The 26,475-nt window shown below is 30.3% G+C and overlaps 4 protein-coding genes across 4 annotated transcripts; 1 reads left to right on the plus strand and 3 right to left on the minus strand.

Moving 5' to 3' along the window:
* Window positions 1–2,033: 2,033 nt before the first annotated feature.
* Window positions 2,034–4,037, plus strand: LOC145191557 (uncharacterized). The gene is made up of 2 exons (XM_080068676.2): window positions 2,034–2,186; window positions 2,789–4,037. Exon 2 carries the CDS (start codon window positions 2,812–2,814, stop codon window positions 3,946–3,948), a length of 1,137 nt encoding a protein of 378 aa, XP_079924802.2. The 5' UTR covers window positions 2,034–2,186; window positions 2,789–2,811; the 3' UTR covers window positions 3,949–4,037.
* A 5,200-nt stretch (window positions 4,038–9,237) lies between these two features.
* On the minus strand, window positions 9,238–15,361 carry LOC145191431 (uncharacterized). Its single transcript, XM_090067180.1, has 4 exons — window positions 15,156–15,361; window positions 13,421–13,584; window positions 12,144–12,197; window positions 9,238–9,569 (listed from the first exon to the last, which is right to left on the minus strand). The coding sequence occupies exons 1-4, from the start codon at window positions 15,319–15,321 to the stop codon at window positions 9,288–9,290; spliced, it is 666 nt and encodes a 221-aa protein (XP_089923306.1). The 5' UTR covers window positions 15,322–15,361; the 3' UTR covers window positions 9,238–9,287.
* LOC145191430 (ankyrin repeat domain-containing protein 16-like) lies at window positions 13,781–15,149 on the minus strand. The gene has a single exon (XM_080068531.2). It carries the CDS (start codon window positions 15,071–15,073, stop codon window positions 13,961–13,963), a length of 1,113 nt encoding a protein of 370 aa, XP_079924657.2. The 5' UTR covers window positions 15,074–15,149; the 3' UTR covers window positions 13,781–13,960.
* A 5,493-nt stretch (window positions 15,362–20,854) lies between the features above and the next one.
* LOC145191355 (uncharacterized) lies at window positions 20,855–26,257 on the minus strand. Its single transcript, XM_090067603.1, has 16 exons — window positions 25,902–26,257; window positions 25,533–25,564; window positions 25,037–25,318; window positions 24,493–24,868; window positions 24,293–24,357; window positions 24,005–24,111; window positions 23,835–23,893; window positions 23,482–23,604; window positions 23,073–23,280; window positions 22,779–22,889; window positions 22,367–22,576; window positions 21,994–22,274; window positions 21,746–21,868; window positions 21,475–21,578; window positions 21,108–21,317; window positions 20,855–21,010 (listed from the first exon to the last, which is right to left on the minus strand). Exons 1-16 carry the CDS (start codon window positions 26,050–26,052, stop codon window positions 20,930–20,932), a joined length of 2,523 nt encoding a protein of 840 aa, XP_089923729.1. The 5' UTR covers window positions 26,053–26,257; the 3' UTR covers window positions 20,855–20,929.
* Between the last annotated feature and the right edge of the window lie 218 nt (window positions 26,258–26,475).

Consider the following 26,475-nt stretch of genomic DNA (forward strand, 5'->3'; position numbering starts at 1 on the left):
TTGCTGGAATTTTTGTAGAACCGTTGCAATTCAAAAACTACTCGCATTCTGCATAATTTATCCACGCTGGTGAATTTGCATAATTTATCCACGCTGGTGCATTTGGGTCTTTGATGGTTTTTAATTAGAGCCGGAAAAACTTTTATGTCTCTAAAATCGATTAGCAATAATGAAATCAAAGATAAGCACAACATGGCCATTTTTTCCCCCTCATTCTAAGCAAAAATTTCAGCATTTTTTGTTTTTAAGCTTTCAGTGTGAAACAAGTAAAAAACAAGTAAGGTTGCGCAAAAAAATTTTTTTTTTTTTTTTTTTTTTTTTTTTTACAGTTTGAATAAATATTGTACCGATAGAACTCTGTTAAAAATCTAATTTTAGTCGAGGTGGTTAATTTCCACTGATCTTGCACCTGTCTTACATCCACCGATTAACCGTTAGAACGATATACCACCAGGATTGTTCAACTCCAAGATGCATTAATATAGGGATAACCCACCACTGGTATCTATTTGTATTTTTTATTTCTTTGTATTCTACTGAGTTTCTACTTCGCTTAGAGCTGCAAGAAAATTAGTTTCGTGCTCTTTTCGTATTTATTTTTAACAATCTTTTGCAAGTTGTGCTAAAAAAATAAAACAAAAAAACAATTGCAATGAGAAGCGAATACTTTAGGCAAAATAGCGTATTATACGTGATTGTTGCGGCGTCCCTTCCCCTTATTTTTTATCAAATTAAACTTTTTATGGCTTTACACTTTGACGTCACTCAGAAACGTAGTTTTTTTTTGTTTTTTTGTCTAATGTTTTTAAGATTTTTATTCTGCATCGTGTGTCCGATGGATTAGAAAATTGTTGAAAATTTTCACAAGAAGCCATCGAAAACATGTCGAAATATAGGTTTATTAGAACCTATAAATTCATTAAAGATTTATGATTTAAATAAATAATCACTCAAAGATCAAATATCATTAGAAGCATAAATAATAAATGCACTAAATGTAATATCTCAAAGATCAAAGATGAGCTTATGGGATCCCGAACACATTTAAGAGAAATGAATAAGCTTCTTCAAAGATCTTAGAATCCCTAAAAATAAAACCGAAAGGCAGACCATATTAGTTCTTAAATATACTTATGAAATTTAGAGGAATTCATCAAATCCAAAAAGTCCAATCTTGTTTTAAAAAAATCCCTTCATTTCCAAAAATCTTAAAGAAGTTCTATGAGACTCTTAAAAAGTCTCAAAAGTCTCTTGAGACTTTTTAAGAGTCTCATAGAACTTCTTTAAGATTCATATACGACATTTTTCCCTGGGCAAAGTGGAATAAAAGGTTTCGTCTGCTATTTTTTTGAGACACAATAGATATCCGAAACAACGAGCAGATTCACTAAATACCGCGTCGAGACAAAACGGATTTTTCTGTTTTCTTATTTTCCCGCCCAAAACGCTAATTGACCTGTTAAGGTTTAAAGCAATAACTTTTTTTAATTTTGTATTTCTTATGTCAAGCTTTTTATTTTATGTTTTTACATATTATGTAAAGATTAACGTTGATCATTCGGAATGAAATACCTAAAACTAATTAATAAAAAAATAAAAAAACCCTAAATATATAAATAACTAAAATTAAAATCATTAACAAAATTTCTACTGGTAATTATTTGAGACAACAGCAACAGCTGTTCATTAAAATTAGAATCTTTAAATTCTTTTTGGTGAAAAAGATCTTCAAACGCACCTTCCTAATTTTTAAATTTTATACTCTCGCATAATTTAGCGTAGTTTACGCATAACTTAATTTATATTTACATATTTTAACTACGACGACTTTAGCTGCGTGTTAATTTTAAACTTATGTAATGAAAAACACTTTCATTTTACAAAGGATATTTAGAGTTTGGTTTAAAATTTATACGCGAAGTTCCGATTTTCCACCAGCTATTGCGTCAGTCGTTTTCAGCCAATAAGTCCTCACATGATTTAATCTATAAATAAAAATTAAGAATTTAAAAGCATTTCAGTTACTCAATTAGCAGGTACCGAATTGCTCTCTTAAAATTGATAATAGAACACCAAACTTGAAGCTTTTGCAACCAGCTGGTATTTAAACGCATTGAGTGAATAGAGGTTATTAATGTCCGCCGCTTTACAAACTTGAAAGAGTTTCTGTACAACGAAAGAGCGAGGTTTGTAGATTCTTCAAAAAAATAATTTTCTTACGTTTTACTTTTGTATTTAGTTTTATTTTTTAGTGATCTGCGTGTATAACTATAGACTTTCAATAATCTGCGGGTTGTACTGCGGCATGAATAATAGTAACATTCTCGATTAGACTAACCACATTTGGGAAAGTATAAAACAAATTGAATTCGCTTTTTTTAAATAACCGGATTCATTTTAAGTTATATCTTTAACGATTATAGTTTCTAGTTCGAGTACACGTCAATGTTTTGTATTTAAGTCTCGAATGTATCATGAAAGCATTTGTGTTCATGTAATTGAAATGTTAGTTTTCGCCAAATTAGCTTTAAAACTTTAATTCTAAGTTTTTAAGTATTACTCGCGCCAAATTAGCTTTAAAACTTTAATTATCAGTTGTTAAGTATTACTCGCGCCAAGTCAGCTAGCACACGCAATTATTAGCCGATGTTAACAAACATAAAACTCGTTTGGTAATTTTTTGGGCATCAACAAAGAAATTTATGTAGGAGTCTTGGGTTAGAAGGGAAAAAAAAATGTTTGAAGCATTTTTGCAACGCTATCAGACATTTTTGTTATTAACCTTTAGGAGCCGCACGTGAAATTGAAGAGATGCGTCCGTTAAATAATCAACAAAGATCTTTAAATCGTTTCGGAAATCGACCCCAACCTTATAGCAACTATTCAGATAGACCTTTCATACCGCGTATTGTCAGTATCTCCTCTGTTCATGAAGCAATTCAGTACGCCGATGTTTTGTATGAGTGCAATCAATTCCATCTAACTACGGATCCGACAGCTGCATACAAAGAATCAATGATACAGGAGTCTAGCAAACAAGTGCAGTTCGGACAATCTGGTAACCAGTACATTTCCGAAGATCACCTGAGCTACAACAATATTCGAGCCACTCACTTAGATCCTAATAAATGTAACATATCCGATCGATTTCCTTCGTTGCTACTTTACCGAGAGAAATTGATTGAGAAATATGACGAGATCTTCAACGATACTTCCAATTTTTGGTTTAATTTCTCCAATTACAGACAAAACTTAACTGCAGACCAAATAAGATATTATATGAGAACCTACCATTTTGTTATGGAAATGCTGGAGTGGCATCGACAGGAAATCAAAAATGTTAACACCAAATTAAACTCGTTTTACTTTTCTTTCGATCGGCAAGTGGCAGATTTCAAACAAACGATTGAAACTTTTGAGAAACCATATGGCCTTTCCAATTTTTCAAATTTTTCAAATACGCCGAAACTTAACAGTAAACGACAGGAACCGTATCGGCTTTGTCATCTGCCAAATACAGAAAATCTCTCGAATAATCGTTCAGTCTTAAACATGAAAGAGAAAAATAATGTATCCAAGCAAGAAAAAGAAACTGGTAAAAAGAGATACTTGCGAAATATGACGATCCATGATACACTATCGTCGCCTCAAGATAGAACCAAAATAAGAGAAAGTTTAAAAGCAAAGATTCTTAGCAAGCGCTTTAATGACCACGTTGATAGTGAGAAAAAAAACGAGACTTGCGATATTGCCGAAGACAGCTCCGTGCAAGTTACGCAAAATTCTGGGTTTGCTGGGTCGTCTAGCGTTATTGGATGTGGTGCGAATATTGGATTCATTTCGTCAAGCTCTAACGATGATGCATCGTTGTCGGATAAAGTCAGTCTCTCTGGCAGTTTTTCTGACGAAGAATCAATCGGAGAACTAGTTATAGACGAACGTTTTTGATGTAATAAACTGTCTTGCATTTATTTCGCTATTTAAATGTTCGGTTTTTGATCTTTTTAAAGTTTTTCAAGACTTAATAAACCATTTAATTGTTTCGTATTTTTTGACAAACATTAAAAATCTGCTTAAAAATAAAGTGACGCCATTGGTAAGAAAAGTTTAGGAGTTATTCGGTGAGCTGAAGAATTAAAATTAAAATCAGTTTTCTTTTTGTTAATAAAATTTCTAGGAAAACAATCAGGGATCAATTTAGTAATAAAAAATAATCACTACTGTTTAATAAGTGAAAAAATGCGACTGCGTTGCTCCCAAATAAATTAAACTTGTTTTAAATTAAAATGGTGAATGCACTAAAATTGAAAAAAAAAAAAACACTTCGGATCTTTTCTTTGAATTTTATCTGGAGTTTTACAACCTATATATAATTGAAATAACTTGTTTGCTTCGTAAGGTAAGTAATTTTTAAGCTTTATTGCGCATTGAACAACAGTGGACAATATTTTCTTCTGTAAGAAGTTTTCTTCGATATCAAAATCTAATCTAAATTGGGGTATTGCTTTAAAAAAGAACTTTCAAGAGTTCCTTCCTAAACAAGTGGACTGGATACGAGTTACTGCAGGATTAGAGTAACTGTATTTCAAAGAATTCATAAAAAAAACTTTCGTAATTTTTTTTTTTTTAGAAGTCTTTACAGGATTTTTCCACTTATTGAAGAGTGCTTATAAAATTCCAGTCAACTCTTTGGGTTAAGTAGCTTTAAAAAAGATTTTTCTTCCGGTATCTCAGTTTATATAGTACTGTGGTACCAGTTTTACCAGTGGCTAAACTGCGGACCCAGGCAAATAGGCGACCTATACTTAAACCTGAAAATAATTTGAAAAATGATGATTTAGAATTATTGAATTCAAATTTTACGGTGTAAAAGTTGGTAAGATAAAATATTAAATCAAGTTTATTCTCAAAAGGTGATCTAATAAATTAAAAAAAACTGTGTCAGAGAGTCACCGACACGTCAGTGGGAACACTGATTACGTCAATGTACGTTATGCCTACGTACATAAAACCAGAAGTTTTGTTACTTTCAGCGAAATCTTTGGAGACTAAAACGGTACTGATGTCCAAAAATATAACCTTTTTAAAAAAATGTTGATGCTGATTACATTTTTCATAACTTATACAGATCTTTAAGGACCAAAAATCAAAATCTTTAGCTCTTGTGATCATTACTAGTGCTATATGTAAATATTGAATGTTACGGTGTATTTGATAAATGCTCCAAATAAATTCATTTTAATTTAAAATAATTTCTTATGTTAACAATAATCATTCTTTAGCTCTAAACGGTTGTAGAACAATTTATTATTCATAATTTCTCTGAACAGCATGCGCACATAATGTAAAAATATTCTGCGTTTTAAGTTTTAAAACTAAACGCTACATAAAACTTTACGCCGAGGTTATTTAACAGCTCAAAGATTTTAAAAAAAGAAATATTTTTTTAAAATTGCACCACGTTTTTCAAAACTATGTGAGGAGGAAGAAGGGGGGGGACTCAAAAAAACTCAATGAAAACGAAATAAAGTTCTAAAGATTTCAGAAAAGAATACGTTTCATCTTTTGAAGTGTTGTAATAATTCATTGTAACAATTCATTGTAATAATTTATTGTATAAATTCATTGTACTTATGTCGCGACTATTGCGTAAGAGTTTACGCCACAAAGAATTCGGAAAACCTATATAAATTGTAAAAAGCTGAAAAGAGCACAGAAATATATAACTGTAATGAAAACATGTCGTCTTGATTTTACATGAAGCACCCTTTATTTACACATCCAGATTGATAACTTCAAACAAATGGTGATGTTTAATAATTCTATCACTTTTTCCATAATAATAACGACATAAAAATCTTTTTTTCGTTGGTTGAAAAAAAAGCATAAGTAATAATTTAAAGTTTAAGATGGCGCACATGGTTGGTTGAGTTGGTTCGTTTCTGAAAACACAATATAGTATAAAAAAGACATAAAACTAGTCAATAAACAAAATATTTTTTAAATGTAAATTTTTTTCAAGATTTTAACATCACTAAGCCATATATTAGAAGTTTGGCGAGGGATCAAAGTTTAGCTTTCAAAGATCAGCTTTTCAGATAATTACACAAAGATCAGTCTTTCAGATCATTACACAAAGTTACTTAGAAACATTTGGTAAACGATGGAGCTGAGCGCAACATTACACTGATTCAAGATTTTATAAGTTTAGTTAGAGATGAAGATCAACCGCAAATAATCTTTCTAAGAAAAGTTCCTCCTAAATACATAAAAAAGAAGCATCTCAACAAGCTTAAGCATCTCAACAAACTAAAGTTTCAGCTTAAAACGAAGTTATGGTTTTAAAAAAGGCCACGCATTGTCAAATCTAGCTTAAGTCAAATTTTACATCTAGAACTAGAGTTTATTTTTAAAATGTAAAAATTGATTGTCAACTATTGCATAGGCTTTATAATAGGAACAACTTTGGAGCCTTCATAAAACTTTTGGACACCCTAGCGCTCATTTTAACTATTTAAACGCTGCTTTGGACGTTTCGAAGAATATAATATTAGTTTAAAAGAAAAACTTCGGCTTACTAAACGGTAACGATTCCATTTCTATACAAAATGGAGAACAAACATCATTATTTTTCTTAAAAGGCCAATCAAAGTTCAACATCTGTGTGAGGTTAAAATCAAATTTCGATTCGAGATTAAAACGTTTTTTTCGTTCCCATCGCGCAACAAAAAGTTCATCTTGACGCAACTAGAAATTTTAATATCATCTCTCAATCAACCCTAACTGGTTTCCAAAGATTCAATCTTACGAGCACATAACATTATGACACACATTATATTCCAATATCCAGCAACGGCAAAGCTAATTTCGAATTTCAGACCAAAGTTATGTTGATTGATAACTTGGATTGTCAAATATCTTGTGACTATCTCAAGTTCTGCAAAAAATAACTCTGGGTTGATTTTTAGTGGAGAGGGTTTGAAATTTGAAAACAAATTTCAAACCCTCTCCACTAAAATCAACTGAGGAAAAGATTGTTTTCAACTGCTTTTACCAAAAAAAAATTGAAAAAAAAACTTGTTTTATAGCGAAAATCAGCTTCTCCTAAAAATCATTTCATTTATTCATTTTATAATTTTATTTTGTCATCATTTTATTGATCACGTGAATTGAAATTAATTTAAAAATGAACGTTTCAAAACAGTAAAAAGGAAAATCACATTTTTAGAACACATCCTTTTCTTTTTTTTTTGCCTAAACTTCAATTTCGGTTTTAATTTAGAATTTCGCTTTCGATCGAACACTAACAGTGTGGTCTAACCTACTTTGAAGAGAGAATGAAATCGAAAGTTAAAATTTAAGAAAAGTTCATACTATTTTTAGTGTAAAAATCAAACTTTTTTTTACTTCAAGACCGTCCAAGGTGGAATAAATATGTACGTCGAGTAACAAAAGCTGTACGAACATTTGTGAAATCAGAAACAGTGAATTTTTTCACCGGTTGCATTTACAATTCTTGAAGAGCTAAGAATTGAACTTGGTTCTTTTATTTTTTCATTTTTTCTTCCATCTCCCAGGATCCCCTAATCTTTATCGGGTTTCCAGGCCAAGCTTTAGAAGTTTTATCTTTTATACAGCTGCCTTGAAGACATTCATATTTTTTTTTTCTATGAATACATCGTATCTCCATTTTTACTTTGGTTCATTTTTCTGAAGTGAAATAAAAAAGGTCGTAATCTTTTAATTTAAATTTTCTTCATTTAAAAATTTAAATTTATCCATTCCTATTTCACGAATCATTAGAATGTAATCCAGGGGCGGATTGGGCCATAAGGACATCGGGACTTGTTCCAGTGGGCCGATAGTCCAGTATATTTTTTGGGCCGATCGAAACAAAAATGTTGCTGAATAGTTAAACGTAAAGATAACTGACACAGTCATTTGATTACATATATAATTCAATTGTATATCTCATGCGAGGTAAAAGATAGATGTTTCTACTTACAAATAGGCCACAAATATATTCAAAAATGTCTTAAAGCTTTAGATATCAAATTTCGATATCCTTCTAGCTATAATGTTAAAATAATAATATACCAGTATATATCAATAAAAAAATTAAAAAAATAGTTTTAGTTTCGCATGATGCTCCTATTGCATAAATAAAATGAGGAATGTCACTGATTGGCTGTCATTAAGCATCTGCGTCTCGTTATTTTTTTATTCGAGACGAGATTATGATATCCGGGACACAATTTTAAAATTCCGAAAGAAAATTTATTGTCCCGATTTATAACTTTATTCCGGGACAGTTTATTTGTCAATTTTTTCCGGGACATTTCTTGTGTCATTATGCTTGTCCCGTTTCATTTCGAGAAAACGATTCCGAGACGCAGACTCTTAGCTGTCATATAATTGTGTAAATAATCTATGTGAACTATATAATTGTATAATTGGTGTTTGATGCAATAGCTGTTTTATTGTTGAATATTCTTTTCATGTAAAATTTATTAAAATTTTAAATTAAAAATAAATAAATAAACCATCAGTATTTTAAACTCATGATTTCAAAACTTTTAATTCACTATATTCTCGAAATAAAAAGTCAGAAAATAAAATCAGAAAACTGGTCCCTGGCCACTTTCATCAGCCCCCGATGAAATCATAAGATGAAATCAAAAATTGTACTGAACAAAAAGCAATGTTTTAAAATTTTTAATTCTTAAAATTAATTTTAAGAGTTTTTAGTTAATATTTTTGTAGTATTTATGATTAATAATTATAAATTTTAAGTAACGAGGAAAAAGTTGATAATTTATAATTGCTTAGATGACAGGAAGTATCTTGTTTAGATCTTTGGCAACCGTGACTGGACGTTTCTTATAACTAACGAATGAAAATTTACAAAATTTTTAAAATGGCAAAAAACATGGATTTTCATGATTTGGCTAACATTTTTACTTTAATAATTAGAATTTAATAATTTAAAAACCAGAAAAAATATCTTTTTCTTCATATTTTTAAAATAGATTAAACGTTATTGGAGAATCAGGTAGGAGCAATAATTTAAAAGTTATTTTAAAAGTTAATTTTCTCCAGTTGTTTTCGTTTAAAAGATACTAAAGGTGGTTGAGTACAAAATTCATATCTTTTTCAAAGGAAAAAAAAAGAAAAGAGAATTAATAAATCCAAATATTTTTGGATTAACTTTGAGTCCCAGAAAGAACTTTAACTTCCTTTTAGAATTTCCCAACGCTTTGTTTCAAGACAAAAAATATAAAATTTCTTTAGAGAGAAGTTCCTCTCCTTAAGTTATCTATTGCTTCTTTTTTCTTCATCATGTAATCAAATGTTAATTTCTGAAGTTCTTCTTCTGAAGGGAGTAGAGGAGGAAGGTCATTTCCAACGAGCTCAACAACAGCATTCCCTTTTTCATGATGCAGCAAACGCCCAGATCGGATACGTGGAACGGCTTCGGATTGTAAATGAAACATTCGGGTGTATCCACTCTGAAGATTCTCAAAACGGGGCAACAAATCGTTAAATACCCGTGGAACAAGTTCTTTTCTCTAAAAAAAAATATTTCTTTATGAAACAAAAATCAAAAAAATATTTCATTATTAAAAATATTTCAATACTTTAGGATGAGCATGCTATTGTCGGAATGCTCAAAGTTGTAGGTGACAAAATTAACGTTTTGTCACCTACAACTTTAAGCATGGCATGTTTAAGGTGGTAGTATGGTCAAAATTCTAAAATCGTTTATTTCAACCAAAAAATATTGATTTTTTCAGATAATATTAAAAAACTGCATAACACATTTAAAAAAAAAAAAAAAATCAAAATTTCACATTTGGACCCATTTTTTGGGTCCCAAGACCTAAAAAAGTCAAAAAGCGCTGCGATAAATATTGAGACAATGGTAGATGCTACAAAATTCAAACTTTTACTGTTTACTTATAATATATCAAAGAACTCATGGAAGCAAAATTATAAAGTTAGCTTAAAGAACCAAGGAGATACAGCATATACAACTAATGGGTCAAAATTTACCCCAAAACAGCCCCCTTTTGGAGCCCATAACTCTGCAAAAAAGTAATGTTAAAAAAATATACTGCTTCAGTGAGTTCATCATATATGTTATTATAACTGTACAAAATTTTAAAGCATCATAACAAGTAGTTCTCAAGTTATTTATCGCACCGTGCTAAAAAATCCCATTCTGAGAAATCAGCAATTTAATACAATTAACATTAAAAAAACAAATTAAAATATCAAATAAGCTCTCATTTTATTTCTAAAGATTTTTAATCAATCCCCAATGTATTAGCAGTAGCAAACTAAGTTTTTCATGAGTTTTATTTAATTTTTTAAGTTCCTTATAGAAGTTGATATCCTTGTTAAAAAAAATAGAAAAATTTTGAATTAAAAAAAAGTATTTTTAAAAGCAAAACTTTGATTACCAAATTCAACTTTTTAAATTAAATAGCTATATCAACTGGGAGATTGAAATAAAATAAAACTCTAAAAACTTTAAGAATCATTCCTTCTCTTTCTTCATCTTGATCACTATAACTTTTACTATAACTTTTTCTATAACTTTTTTCTATAACTATAACTTTTTCGTATTGTCCTAATTTGTTTCCGACATTGCTTTACTTCATCAGTAGATTTTTATGCTATATTTATAATTTTTTGACCTCTTTGATTGCAAAGTGTACTACAGTTTTTACCAGGATTAATACCAAGCTCTAAATAAACATTTAGCATACCAGCTAATCCTTCATTGAAATTTCTTGTATCGACTACAATAACAGTTACTATACCATTTAAAGAGTTATGTCCTCGTTTCTGCCATTTATCACAAGAAACAGTAATATCTGAAATTCCAATATCATCTCTTACTTTAAACTCAGGAGCTGCATTGATCATCGATTGTGTTGCAATATATTTGTATGACAGCTATATTTTATTTTAAACATCATTAAATATGGCTTTTGAAGTGGAGGTGGTAAGTTTAAAAAACCATATAGCTTTTCTAATGCCTTGTCCTTTTCTAATGCCTTGTCCTTTTCCAATTTCAGGCATTGCAATTACTGAATGTAAATTTATATCAAAAAATTTTTCAGAAATTTTACTTGAAACTTTTTTACTGATATAGAACTTTGTACTCAATAAACACTCAATGCAACTCAACAGCAACAAAGAACTTAAACCATTTTTATTTTTATGATCTATATTCATGTTGATAGACTTGCTCTCATAGTCAAGTCATGTTCCAACTAAGGTAAGAATTTGTACAATATTATCAAGATCAACTAAAACATAGCTAGACTCATTATTACATTGAGGCTGTGGACTAGCTTCATTATTGGCAATAAGATTGCTGGTTGGTGTTGTAAAGTTAGGTTAAATGTTTAAAGCATTCCTCTCAATTTATGGCAATACTTTACTCACAAAAGTATCTTCATTTTGGGAAAAAATTGGTAAACTTGATTTTCTAGAAGTGCTTTTTCTTTTTTTAAACACTCTGGAGGCACCAATTTTTCTTCTCCTCAAAACATCAGTTTTCAAATTGAACAATTAGAAATAACATATCTATTTTAATCTAAATTAAATAATTTAAAAAACAATAATAAATGATTATACTCTATATTCAACATCAATAACTGAAACAGATACCATTTGCTTTTAAGTCACTTTACAAACATGACAAAAATAAAGTGATATCAGCATATATAAATGCTGGTTTTGTAATTTTTAAGGCAAAAAAGAAGCCAAATATTACTTAGTATTTTCTAAAAACTTTCAATAGAAAATACTTGCTTAAGGCAGTTCAATAAGAATCAATAGATGATGTTTACCTTGTTGCTATGCCATTGCTAAGGAGCAATACTTCATAGTACTTTTTTTAAAATGAAAAATAGAAGGCTTTATACAAATCATATTGGAAAATAAATAATTCTATCATTTTCAGCATGAATGAAAGTTCCAAGAAAAGTTATTTTCAAAAAATGAAAAATTTTGATATTTTTGACCATACTACCACCTTAAGACAAAACTTTACAAATAAGTACCTGTTTAAGTATTACACAATACATTTGTGCAATACTTAAAACATGTCAGCCAATAAAAAAACTTACATGCATCAGTGAATAGACTGCTGGTTCGTCACCATTCTTTGCAGAATCAATCAACTGATAACAACAACAATATAAAACTTCAGTACAAATAACAATATCTACAAATATCATAAAATAATGTCAAAGTGTAAAATATTCAAAGTTATACAATTTTTAATACAACCTCTTTTTTAAACATGGAAAATAATTCTGATTTTATTAGGTGTTTATTTTTGCTTCCGCTGTTTTTCGATAGATGGCGTTCAATGATATATATTAACTAAATGTCTAACTTCACAAAAATTCCGTAAGAAAAAGTGAAGCAAGTTTTTGAAGCTTTTAATGCCGGTAGCCATTTTATTTAAACTGACAATACTTCATTTTTGCTTTGGTTTTAATTATAATCGCGTCATTTCAGGCTGGCAAAAATTTGCTTCACTGCAGAAGCGCAAGTTAGATATCTAGTAAATATATATCATGGATGACGTTAGAGATACGTGGTGAATAGAACTATTGGGTCTAAAGTGTCATTTAGCAACTTTATATTTCTGTTGAAAGCACCAGTTCCAAACATACTCACTTCATATATTTTTAATCACTTTAAAATATCAGTTTATGAGCCAAATTCTCGGCATTTGCAGGAAGTTTTATTTTACGCAATCAATTCAAAGAAACCTGCAGCTGAGGCTCTTTGAATGCTCTCAGATATGTATGGTGAGGCAGCTATAAGTAAAAGAACATATCATGAATGGTTTCAACGCTTCAAAAACGGTGATTTCAACATCAAAGACCGGCATTGGTGGTGGAAGAAGTGTCAAGATGATGAGTTGACAACTTTACTCAATGAAGAGTGAAGTAAAGTTGTCAAACTGTCATCTCCACAATATTTGCCCCCAGGTGGTGCGACCTGGGAAAAATTACTTGGAAACACTGAAATGGGAAGTTCTACCACACCCGCCATACTCTCCTGACATGGCTCCATCAGATTACCACCTTTTCAGATCAATGGCACATGGTCTGGTCTAACCAGCATATTGGTTCTTATGATGAAGTGAATAATTGGATTGATTCGTGAATCGCCTCAAAGAAAGACAAATTCTTGCAACACAGGATTTTTTTCCTGCTGGATAGATGGGTAAAAGTAGTAGCCAGCGATAGACAATACTTTGAATCATAAATGTACTATCAACTTTTGAAATTAAGCCTTAAATTTTGAGAAAAAAACGACAGAAGCAAAGTTATACAAATCTGGATATTTGGATAAATAATTTACACAGCACAAAACAAGAAAATCATACCAACTCAGTAAGTCTAGCTAACCCTTTTCCTCTAACATATGTAACCACAACCCTTTCATGAGTGATTAGCCTATCAAGAAGCATCTTAAACATTCTTCTTCTGTGTAGTTTGTTTTTGGTCATTGTGCCAAGTATTTTGTCGAAACATCGCTCCTCTAAATCAACTAAAAAAGAAAAAAAAAAAAAAAAATTGAATATCTGTAGTTAAAATTTAATTTTGTTGTAATTGCCATTGCAACAAAATTTAGTTTTCTTTAACATTTCATTAATTCTTTTATTCTAACAACCTGCCAGATTATTAAAAGCCATTCAACTGACTTTAATAACTCTTTTTGGGATTTTTTTTTACTTTACAATTAATTTTCAAATGACCTTTCACAGTTGTTGTGCCCATTCTCTTGCCTATCTATTAAAAGTCATAAACAACATTATTTTATTGGATATTTTATTTTCTGGTGAGAAACATATTTAAAAAGCTACAATTCTACTACTTAAACCACGAGATATAAGTATATATTTGCGTATTATGTAGGAGTTTATTCAATGTGTATCAAAAATATCTTTCATTTCCTGACTTAGAGCATAGTTAACAGCTAATTTGCCGAATTTATCCTTTAAAGATTGATCACATTTTAACTCAATTAAAGCTTTTACAAAATTAACTTTGTTTGATCCAACTGCAAGGTGCAAAGGTGTCCTCAAGTTGGTATCTGGTTTATTCAATTGATTTTGAAAACTATTCTTTTGTGTAAGAAAGTTGAGCATTTCTACATGACCTTCTTTAGCAATCAAATGAAGAACTGTGTATCCTGAAATTTGTGCTCTAAGATTGATATCAACACATAAATTCTCTATAAGGTATTTTAGTGAGACAATATGTCCACTTTGTGCTGCAATATGAAGACAATATCTTCCAAGATTGTCAACTTGATCCAATAAAACCAAACTTGTATTTATCAAAAGTTCTGCAACAGCTACAAAACCAAATCGAAATGCATCCATCAAGGGAGTACTCCCACAAGAATCTTTTGCATCAGAACTAACCCCTTTTGCTAACAAAAACTTTACTGCTTCAATTTTCCCATGCATAGATGATGTGTGAAGAGGAGTCCGCCCATTATTGCTTACTGTTCTGCATGTTGTATTATCAATACAAAACAAATATTCCATAATATTTACAAAACCTTCTCTGCAAGCAATATGAAAACAAGTCCATCCATCCTTGTTTTTTCTGTGTATATTAGCACCAAAATTGGTTAACAATTTTACAACATCCAGATGACCTTTTGCACAAGCCATCATTAATGGAGTCCAATCAGCTCGTTTCAATGAATCAACTTGAGCACCATGATTTAATAGAAATCTCACACAGAGTACACAACCATTGTAAGCTGCTTCATGTAAGGAACGCTTTCCATCAAAATTAAAATATTCTATTCCAGCTCCAGAGTTCACCAGTTCTTTAAGAATTTCACATCTTTGATATCTGGCAGCTACAATTAAAGGAGTATCGCCTGAACTTACATGACAATAATTCACAGAACTTCTGTCTGTTGCTAAAATGTCACGCACACTATTAAAATCATTTGACATAACTGCTTTCATAATGGGTGTAGCAAAATAATTTCGTTCTTTTTTTTTAAAACAAGACATGCTGTTTTTTATTTATATTAGTTAAAACTATAAAGAAATGTATTATGGTTATATAGATCGAAGTCAAAGAAAACAACATAACCTTCTGCGTAAACTGTAGATGGAAAACTGTTTTTCCATTTAGAAAAACTTCGTCTTTTTTTTGATAATGCATCAGTAGTGCAGATATGTCTATAACTAGTAATACTTGGGAAAATAGTTTTAAATGTAAGTTGCAGAGTCTTGTTTACAAAACCCGCAGTCGCCATTTTGATTGAGCATGCATATATTTGCGAACTTTATAATCTAAAGTCGATCTTAATTTCCGTTCTCAGAAATTACCGTTAAAAAATTATGAAGAAAAATTTGCTATAAATTTCAGAAATATTAAGTTAAATTTTTTTTTTAATTCCATTTTAATAAATAAAAGAAATTCTAATTTAGTTTCTCAAAATATTCAAAATTTCACTAAAGTTATTAAAGACATGTAATTGAATATTAGCTGATCTTTCACTCTTCTTTTTGGCAACAGGTTCAGACGAGGCTTTTGTGTGATATTAGTTGAAACAATTAATGATCTCAACAGCTGCTGAGCCATCTTATGTCTGGAATTAATCTTTCATCAAAATCTCGAACTATATTATTGCAATTAGCATAGACTTTTAATGTTAATCCTTTGATGGATAAGATCATTATGGGTGCTTTAATGAGCATCAAAACGTTAACTAAGTAACTGATAACAATATTTTATATCAATTAAGAGTCAAAAATAAGATTAAGTTTCGTGAAATCAACAAATCCTTCGTTGAAAACCGTGAAAAACGTGTTTCTTACAGTTATATACAATTATATACATTTTACTTAGGAAAAATATTGATGCTTTCATTTAGTCATCGAATGCTCTCAGATATTGAATGGATGGCTGAATGAAATGGTAAAGATGTCGAGCTTCATCCCTAATTGAACCAAAATGGCATATACATCCTGATAACAAAGTCTGCTATGGTACCCAAATTGACTGATGGTTGCATGGTGGAAACATACAGTCTTAATCCCTGTTGACTGTTGTCAATCAGCGGGACATGTTTAGGGGAACTGGATTGCGCTTAGCAAGACCTGGATATAGCCAGACTTATTCTTGAAGCTGTTGTAAGATGACCAACGTAACTAGATCCTGGTTTATTCACCAAGTAATAGTATTCCAGTACAATTGTTCTTTGGAAGTATTTATTATCCTCCTATTCTGTTAACAATTTTTTGTCACGTCGGCCGTCGAAGTAAAGACCTGTTAAATGATCATTACCAATGTCCGAACTCTTACTTTTAAGCTCAAGAATGATTCAATACCATTCAATACCAATCAATAAAGATGTACCCATTTCAGTGACTAGGTCTACGTCGTGCAGAAAGCTAAAAGCAATGTAATCGTGGCTTGAAGAGATACCCAAAATCTTTGGCTTGGGTAATCTAATGCTCCTCGCTTTCAAAATTTTGAAAGCTAGCTCAGTTCACAACCTGTTAAAAAAAAAAAAGATAGTTAATAATCATTTAATAGTGGTAAATAATTATGGTTAATAATAATGATAATTTAGAAAATCTGCTGCTAAAGTAGTTGTTAACACTGTATATGCTCGCGTATATGTCGAGAAATTTATGTCAAATCTTCAAGTCAAAATAGCCACTTCGACTTATGCACGGGTCATAGAAAATACAAATTAGTTTTTAAACTATAACTTTATAACATTAATATACCGTATATACTCGTGTATAACTCAAAAATTTGTTGCCTCAAAAGATTTAAAATATTAGAAGTTTACAGCTGCACTTATTTCAATTTTTGAGTAATTCCAGGTTCCTTACCAGAACAGAACATACTGTCCGTGGGGCGCCACATTTTACACAGTAATTAACCATATATAGGCGTAAATTTTGCACACTATAGCAAAGTACTTACATTACGAAATATTACGTTAAATATTAAATATTGCAGTACGACATAAAAATTAAAAAAAAAAAAAAAATGTTTATTTATTTTGAAATTTCACGCCCCTTGCCAGAACAAAGGACATTATTCTCGGGTTTATTTTTCCCATTCCCATTATTCCCAAAAAGATCATAGAAAATTTACTTTTTTCGATCTCCCCCTAATGCTGCCTGATCGTTCTACCTACATAGCTCGCACGATAAAAGCTTGAAAGAAAGAAAATGAAAAAGTATATATGTTTTTAATTCACTGTCCAGTTTGATATTTACATTTGAATTTAATCAACTTTGTTTGGGTTTGGAATACCTAAAACAAGAACCAGATACCAATAGGAGTTCCAACCGAAATTTACAACAATCTTATCAAATCGATGCAAAAGAAATGTAAAGCTTCGAAAACAGCACGTTGGTTATTTTAAGTACTGTGATGCTCTTGGTGCTGATTTTTCAATTTCTCGTAGTTTTTTTTTTTTTTGTTGTTTTTGGTGACATTTTAAAATATATTTCTGTGTTTCTTTATAAAAAAACTCTGATGCTAAATCTCAAAACAAATTTGACTTGAAAACAGATAAAAAGATCAGTTTTTTTTTTGAAACCGTTGTATATATATGGCATTTAAAAGATCCACGTAGAAAAAGTTGATGACAAAGACATATTCTTGCTTAAATTCATCTTTTGTTTAAAGCCAGAATAGGTAAAGTCTGTATAAAACGTTTTCCCCGTAAACAACATTGAAACATGTTTAATTTTCTATTACATTTTAATTCATACCAAATTAATTTGGGGTAAAGGTTACTTTTTTTTTCCTAGACATTAAACCTTCTTTTAGTTTTTTTAAAAAAGATATTGGATTAATTTACATTATTGTAACCCAAGGTATATAACAATTGTTAGAGGGAAGAAATATTGTTACTTAACTATAGAGTGACAATTAAGGATAGTATTGATCTAAATTATTCAAAGGTAAAAATAATTGTTACTTACTAATAATGTCCAACTTAAGTAACCTGTGTGGTTGTTAAAGTATTAATGAATTATGTGAATATGTTTGGACAGGTGTTAGTGGCATTTATTTATTTATGGGAGGTATATATATATATATATATATATATATATATATATATATATATATATATATATATATATATATATATATATTTATATATATATATATATATATATATATATATATATATATATATATATATACACACACACACACACATTTAACCGCAATATTAACGCACTACTTATAAATTCCGACTTATTTTGAAAAAAATTATGTATTTCCCGGATTTATCAATTACAAAGATTTTAATAATGTTTATTGGTACGCCTGTTGTAGGTTTTATTCCGTTTCCGTTATTTAATTTCAAAATATAGCAGCTTTTCATAAGTAGCATGTATTGCTGTAAATAAACCTCACTTTTAAAAGAAAAGTATGTATTGGTTTTACATTGTTTTAACAATAGAAAAGATAACTGTCATTTGAGCAACACATCTGTTCGCAATGCAGCATTCTAGACGAAATTTAAGTCGTGATGAATGTGTTGCAATTTTTACTTTGCCCAATGAAGGATTAACAAATTGCTAACTTGTTAGAAGATTTGGAGTGTCTCATACAACAGTCGGTAAGGTTCTACAAAGGTTTGTAGAGACCAATGATCACGCTAGACGACTTGGCTAAGACAGACCACGAGCTACCAATGCCGTGGAGGACTAATTTTTAATGTTTCGAACACTGAGAGAACGGTTTACTACTGCACGAAGTCTCCAAACACAACATGCTGAGGTCATGGAACTGCAGTTAGTCAAGATACCATAAGAAGAAGACTTCTTGCTGTAAATTAACGACTTCGGGGAGCAGCTACTGGTCCCAGATTGTCTGTAGACCACCGAAGAAACAGGAGGCATATGAATTGGGAAATACTTGATTGGGGACAGGTCTTATTTACAGATGAGTCAAGGTTTTGCTTTGTCAGTTTTGATTGCTGCCCAAGAGTGTACAGAAGACCAAATGAAAGATATTTTATTGTAACATTTGAAAAACTCGTTTGTATGGAGGCGGCTTATTGATGTTATGGGGCGGAACATTTTAACAGCTCGCACAGAGCTTTTTATTGTTGATGGTGGACGTCTGACTTCTCAACGATACATAGCAGATATTTTAGAAACTTTTGAGGTATCTTTTGCACCGTACATTCGAGATGGATTCCTTCTTATGCAGGATAATGCTAGACCACATAAGGCACATATTGTTACTGAATACTTAAATAATGTTAACATTCAAGTTTTGGAGTGGCCAGCCAGCAGTCCAGATATGAGCCCAATAGAGATCTTTGGAATATAATAGGACAAGAAGCCAAAATCCACCACCAAACAGCCTAGACGAGCTGTAACAAATTCTTATCCGAGTGTGGAAAGATATCTCTCAAGAAACGATTAGATCTCTAATTGAGAGTATGCCACGGCGCTGTCAGGCTGTTATAACATCAAGAGGGTGGTAACACTAGTTATTGATAAGTCAAAAATGTTTCAATTTAACCTGTATTAGTGTGCATAACAATAATAATCATTTTACTTTATTTTGTTTAACAAACCATATTTTTGGTTTTAGTTTTAATTACTTCATGTTTTTTTAAATTATTAGCATTGTGGAAAAAGCACAAATAAGCTTTAATAAGTAACGGCTATTTCTATGATGACAAACTCTAGATAAACTTGTAAAACCGGAGTTACTTATACGTTATGTGTATTCACCTTTATTCATTTTTACGCCAAAACAAAAACTATTTAAAAATTTACCAGTGTACGTATTGTAAACCCCATGCCATTATAAGTAAATTTCGACAAATGCGAGTGTTTAAATGTATGCGCATTATGCATTAATGTATTGGTATGACTTATGTCTTTAAATATCTATAGCTTTGTTTACATGAGGAATTAAATAGCTTGAACAAGCGCAGTTTCTTGAAATAGTTAAAACAAAGTGAGATGAGGTTATGCGGCATATTGCAGTTTTTTTTTTCTGGAATCTTCTTACTTTGTATGAATGATATAAATTATCTTAAGTTCGATTTATTTCAAATGACTGATATAAAAGTTCGTACTTCAGTCGCAAACAACCAAAAATTCTAACGCCGATGCATAAGTACTATTCACTGAATTGTCTGACGTCGATAAGCAATTTATTAGTCTATAATTAGAAAATGTCTTTCCAATGTAACTGAATTTAATTGAAATAAAATTATCATAGCCCTCTTTTTTTATCTAGGTCTTATCTTTTTAACCGACAGCTAGTTATGAATTACGCGCGACAAATCGATAGTGTTAACATAGAACACGATCATTTCAAACGGCATTTTCGCTTCACTGAATCCCAGCATTATTTCGGCGTACCAACTCACACTCGCCTAACTTTAAGACAGCTTGTTAAACAATCTTGTTACAATTGTTAAGAGAAACTGTTCAGATTACTTTAGCATCGTCTAGAAGTTAAGATTGAATAGCAAACTTTTAAAACCGAACAAAGTTTCTGTAAAGGAGCATTCAGCATTCGCCAGTTTTCTTTTCTGATGAGGAATCAACGAAAAAAGAACCAAAAAAACAAAACTGTTTTTTAATTTTGAACAGAAACAGAAAACATCAGAATTGAAACTGCAATTTCTCTAATGCTTTGTAACTTAATTGTTTTTTAAAAATGGCCTCAAGTTAAAAATCTAAGTCTTGCGTAAGTTATAAATATACAAATTAATGTACACACATACAACTCATTTTTTTTTTTTTAATCTTATGAAAGCAGGCCCAAAAAAGAGATGCTTTCTGCTTGAAAATATCCGTTTACTAGGAATTAGTTTATGAAAATATATTTACAACAGAGTTGTTAGATATTTACTAAGAGGTTTTCTTCTTTATCCGAGCTTTTGGTTTGTATTTCTTCAATATTTCAATTGCTTTATTTTTATGTACTAATGCCTAAAAAAAAAAAAAAAATCTTTAAAAAAAAAAAAAAAATCTTAAAAAAAACACACAAGATTACAAACTTTGAATGCCACTCCAATATAATCTATACCTTAAACATATTTTGTTTTGTTTCAATTAATTGTTCCATGCTATATTTACACCGCTGTATATTTCCTTGAATAAGTTCGTGAATAAGTCTAAGCTGGGCATCTTCGCCCGAAAGTGATGTTGAGTGAATGCTTGTCGGCGAGCCACACGGAGTTCGTATTTTATCTTTCCACATGGAAAATTCAGCGCTAATTTCATCCTCAATAGATATCTGCAAATAAGAGTCCCGAAGATTTTTAAACAACATAAAAAATAACCATAATAAAATAATAACAGCAAAACAATACTCATCAGTAATTAATAAGATTAAATTTACATGATTTTTATATTCTGTTTGAAAATTTGAGCAAGAACTAAAAATATTATACCAAGTCATCAATTTGAGTGGTTAAATAATGCAACTTCCAACCAGAAGCTGCTTCCAAAGCACCTTTCGTTATGAGTCTATCTTGTGCAGATGACGGTTTTTCTTCTAAAAAATTTTAAAGTCAATCTAATTTAAGCAGATTATGCTAACTATGCTATGTAACTATGCTATGTAACTATGCTATGTAATTATGCTTAATTTCAAAGTTAAACTAGAAACTTCAATTCCTTACTAAAATCTGAAATACTCAAAGGAAAGAAAAAAAGAACAACCTTTTACTTTCATATCAGAAGCACGAAAGAAATGGTTATGAGCAGCTTTTGTGTTAATTTTGTAATCACCTATGATGCTGACTTGTGGTTTGCGTCGATATATTAAATGCTTTACTGAATCATCTGAAACAAGCAACATAAAATAAAGAATAAATAATAGTATTAAATTGAATTTAAGAAAAAGTGAACACAAAATTTATTACACATATGAAAGCAAATATATTCACTTCATTTGAAAATGTACTTACTTGATGTAATTGAGTTAGAGACACTTGAAACAATACCATTAACTGTATAGTGAGGGTCAACAGGTTCACTTTTTATTTTCATTTCTGTAGAAGATGAGTTTGCAAGTGTAAAAAGATTTTTATGACTGTTCATATTACTAACAGAGTATGTCAATTCAACACTTATTTTAGGAGGGGTTAGATCTTTCATTGTCTCGTTAGATTTTAAAAACTCTTCATCATCATCTGTCATATTTGAGTTAATAAGAGGCTTTGATGCATACTTATCTTCTGTTGTAATGCTAACAGATAATCAAAATAAAAACAAAATCAAAATTTTTTACAAACTCATTTTCAACAAAAGAAACAGAGAAAAAAAAATTTTTTTTCCTACATTAGTTGTTTACGTGGTTTCTTTTTTGGAGAAGCTTCAATAGAACTATTACTTGCAACTGAGTTTATCAAAATTTTTGTTTTTGAGGAATTAGATATAGCTGTAACAGTAGTGGTAATTACTGCCAATGTTACAGCTACGCTTTTACTATCAGAAGTAATATTAACAATTGAATGACTAGGTGGCAGATAGGCTGTTGATTTTTCATGACTAAAATCAAATGAAAAAAGAAATATTTAAAATTTAAAAAAAAAGACTGCTATGTTAGAAAATTTGAATTAACTCAATCTCTTATAGAGGTTGACACAAATTTTATTATAATAATATTAATTACCTTATTAACAATACTATTTAGTACTTTGATATTAATTACCTTATCAATAATATTATTTAGTACTTTAGTATGAATTACCTTATTAACAGTGGTGGACTTTTTATCTTTGCAGGAGGTATTGAACTTTGAATTAGATCTTTTTTTACAGGACTAGAATTGCGTTCCTTATCTGTAGGCTGTGCTGAGTATCTAAAATAATTAATCTTCTTTCATAAAATAATAAATAGATGAAAAGGAATGTAAAAGTTTTCATTTGTCTTTTGTTTTTCAACAACTTAACAAAAATTTAAGAAAAATAAACAAAATCTACATACATAACTCAAAGTTTATGACAAACAAATCTATATATATATATAAATTAAAGTAACTTACAAAATGCTGCTTTCTCCAGGACGCTTCCTTAAAATGCTTGGTCGAACAGCAGCTTCATTTGTATTTAAGAGCGATGTTGTGGAAAAGATTGGCTGAAAACTTGCAGATTGTAAATTGGGGTATAAATTATGAATACTTAAACTTCCATGGATCGTCAGACCTTCACTGCGAACAGGTTCGTTGGCATGAGAAGATATGGCAGAGTTATCTAAGTGTGATGATGATGAAACTTACTACATTATTTAAATAAGAAAGTACAATGAATTTACCTAAAAGATAAGTTAATTTTGATACAAATATCTATTCTTAAGTTCTAAAAAACTAAAACTATTGTATTTCTATCCTTTAAAACTCTCTGTCATAGCTGTTCTTTTTTTTTAAAACTAAGTAATGGAACATTAGAAATTACCTTTGGGTGCAGGAAGAGTAACAAGTGGAATAGCAGGTAAATTCCGAATTGGGGAATCAATAGCAAACATTGACACAGAGCTAGAAGGTGGACGTACAAGTTGATGTGAAAAACTCTGAAGACCTAAAAGATGATCAAAAGAATCATTTACTAAAATACTTTTTACTTTAGGAGACAGAAGGAACATTTTTTTTTAAAAAAGTGTATGTTTTTTTTTTAATTACGTTTAAAAGTTTAAAGTTTAAATCCAAAACAAAAACTCATGTTTAAGACACTATTTAACTATACAAGAACCAAATGTAATTCCAAGAAACGAACTGTATAATTCAGTATTTCTAAACAGCAGAACTTACCCATGTCATGTAAAACATAAGCTGTATTAATTGGATGATAACCTACTTGGTGAACAGATCTAAATTAAAAAGATAATGCTGAAGATTTTATTTAAAACTAGATATTTAAAAATTATTTAAAAGAAAAAAAAAATTCTCATAAATAATCAAATCAAATCTTAATAAATTACCTTGATTCACTATTTGTAACAGAATTTGCAGGTATAATTGTTGTAGCAGGGTGCAAAGCAGTGGGAAAACGGGTATATGGAGCAGGAACAATGTTTTGACGAATATCCTAAAAAAAATTTTAAATCATTAAGAATGTGATAAGAAATGATTATCACTGTGATAAGTATTCTTAATGAAATACAGAAGAAAAAAAAATTAAAAACTTTATTTTACATAACCAATTTTAGTTATATAAAACAACCACAAAGTAAATTTTCAAATACAACCATAACAATCTAAATATTTACTAGATGATCTGAACGAGATGTTGTGGCTGGAATAATAATGCTTGATGAACCTGAATATGTTTTACCTAAAAAGAAAGTAAAAGCATTACAGATAAATATTTTTACAATAAAATTAACAGTAACAGCCTTTACACAATTATGCTAAAAAAGTATGGATTGTAAGAACAAGAACATTAGCTTATACTTATTTAAATTTATACCTAATCCCAGCTTGAAAGTTGAACCAGGAGCTGTAGTAGAAGAGATTGGATTGGATTGACTAGTTGCATTTATTTTTAGCATTCCAGAAGAGGTCCCTAAATTAACACCTTTAGCCAAAAATGATGCTGGTATATGTGGAAGTGAAGCTGTACCTGATGCAATAACTTGTATTGTTGCAGAATGTTGTGATGTAGCTTGTGTGTTTCCTCTAAGCCCGTGATGATGAGGATCAGAGATTAAGGCTGCTCGACTGTCATTGCGATGATCACTTGATTGGCCATGAGTAGCTATATTTGGAGAAGCAGTTCTGCTAACTACTGTAGGAGTTAAAACAGTTGGCAGGCCAGGAACATGATTTCCAATCGGAAGCTGAATCTTAAAGTACAAATAACATTTTCTATACTTTATTTTGAGCGGTGCATAAATTTAAAAAATTTTATATAAAACAATTCAAACTTAACATACCAAATGATAATTTTCTCACAATCATACTAGTATATACTTATTAAATCAAAATAATTTACTCAGGCTTTGAAGAAATACCTGAGTAGACAGCTTTGTGGGCTTTAGAGAAGGTAATGCTGATCTTTGTGTGCTAGCTGTTCTTTGTAAAGCCACAGATGCTCCAATACCAACAGGAACATGAGCTTGAAATGAATGCTGTCTAGGATTTATAGATCCTTTTACCAATGTGTTATGGTTTACTTGGGTTGGATTTAACAAATGAGTAGAGTTATTAATGTAGTTGGAAATTAATGGTGGAACAGCATGAACTTGAGATGAACCATGGGAAGCTGGCACAATGCTTCTCGGTTTACTTGATGACTAAACACCAAAAATTATGCATGCACAATGAAGCAAATAATAAAATGGTATGTTATATAAAAATTGTTAATCATTAATGTTATTGCTATTCATTAATAGTAATCAGTAAAAAATACTAGATAAAGATATATAAAGATAAAGATATCTTCCTAAACTCTAGTGATATATTTCAATTAGAATATCAAATACATAGTTTTAGTATTTACTTAATTACCTTGAGCAAATCCACTGTTCTAAATCCAGTATCTAAAAAAAACATTGAAAAATATTGAAAAGTTTTTCGAAATTCACGCGCTTAGCGAACTAAAACATTAAGATTTAAAACGGAGCAGCCGTGCCATTTAAAAGTACTGCTTCTGCCATTTTTTAAATCACATTTAGACTTTTTTTAACGAAAGAAAAAAAGGAAAGCAACCAAAAAACAAAGTTTTATATTCAAAAAACATTCAAAGTTATTTACTTATTTTACATTTCATTTAATTGTATTTATTTGTTAAAGATTACTTTCTTTCGTTTTTTTCTTAAGGTTAGGTTTTAGATGGTTAACTATGGATTACAAAAGATAAAATAACAATAATTTTACCAAACGAGTGCTGCCCATAGTTGGGTTTCTCAAGTTTATCTTTCTCCATGTTTTGGTTTATTGTAATGTTACGAATGCTTGCTGGACTAGTAAGAACTCCTTCTCGAATGCCACTGAAAATATCTTTTCTTTCCTCGTGCATTCGTTTCATAACAATCCATAAGCCTTCTTTATTTTTAACCCAGTTTAATACAAAAGACACACACCAGTCTGTTTAATTTTACACAGAATACTAAAATTATTGATAATATTTACAAATTAAAAGTTCACGAAATGTTCAAGTTTACATATTTCATCCTCATTCAAAGAAACATTTGAACACACACCAGCCGCGCATGTCTTCTGTCGGCAAAGGGGGTAGATACTATAAATTTACGTTTCTGTCATGTTATGTAAAGAACACTCCATGTGTTTTGCTCTCAATGAACAACTCAATATGAATCTATTAACAAAAAAAACTTTTGAACTTTTTATTTTAACTTTATATTTTACACTTCTTTAACTTTTAAATGTAAAGACGGAAATGTATGAGAACATAGTGTGACATACAAACCCCCATTTTATATTACTCCTA

Source organism: Hydra viridissima, unplaced genomic scaffold, assembly GCF_058129835.1.
Source record: "Hydra viridissima isolate aposymbiotic clone 2 unplaced genomic scaffold, HvirCarnegie_v1 scaffold_11, whole genome shotgun sequence".
Lineage (NCBI taxonomy): Eukaryota > Metazoa > Cnidaria > Hydrozoa > Anthoathecata > Hydridae > Hydra > Hydra viridissima.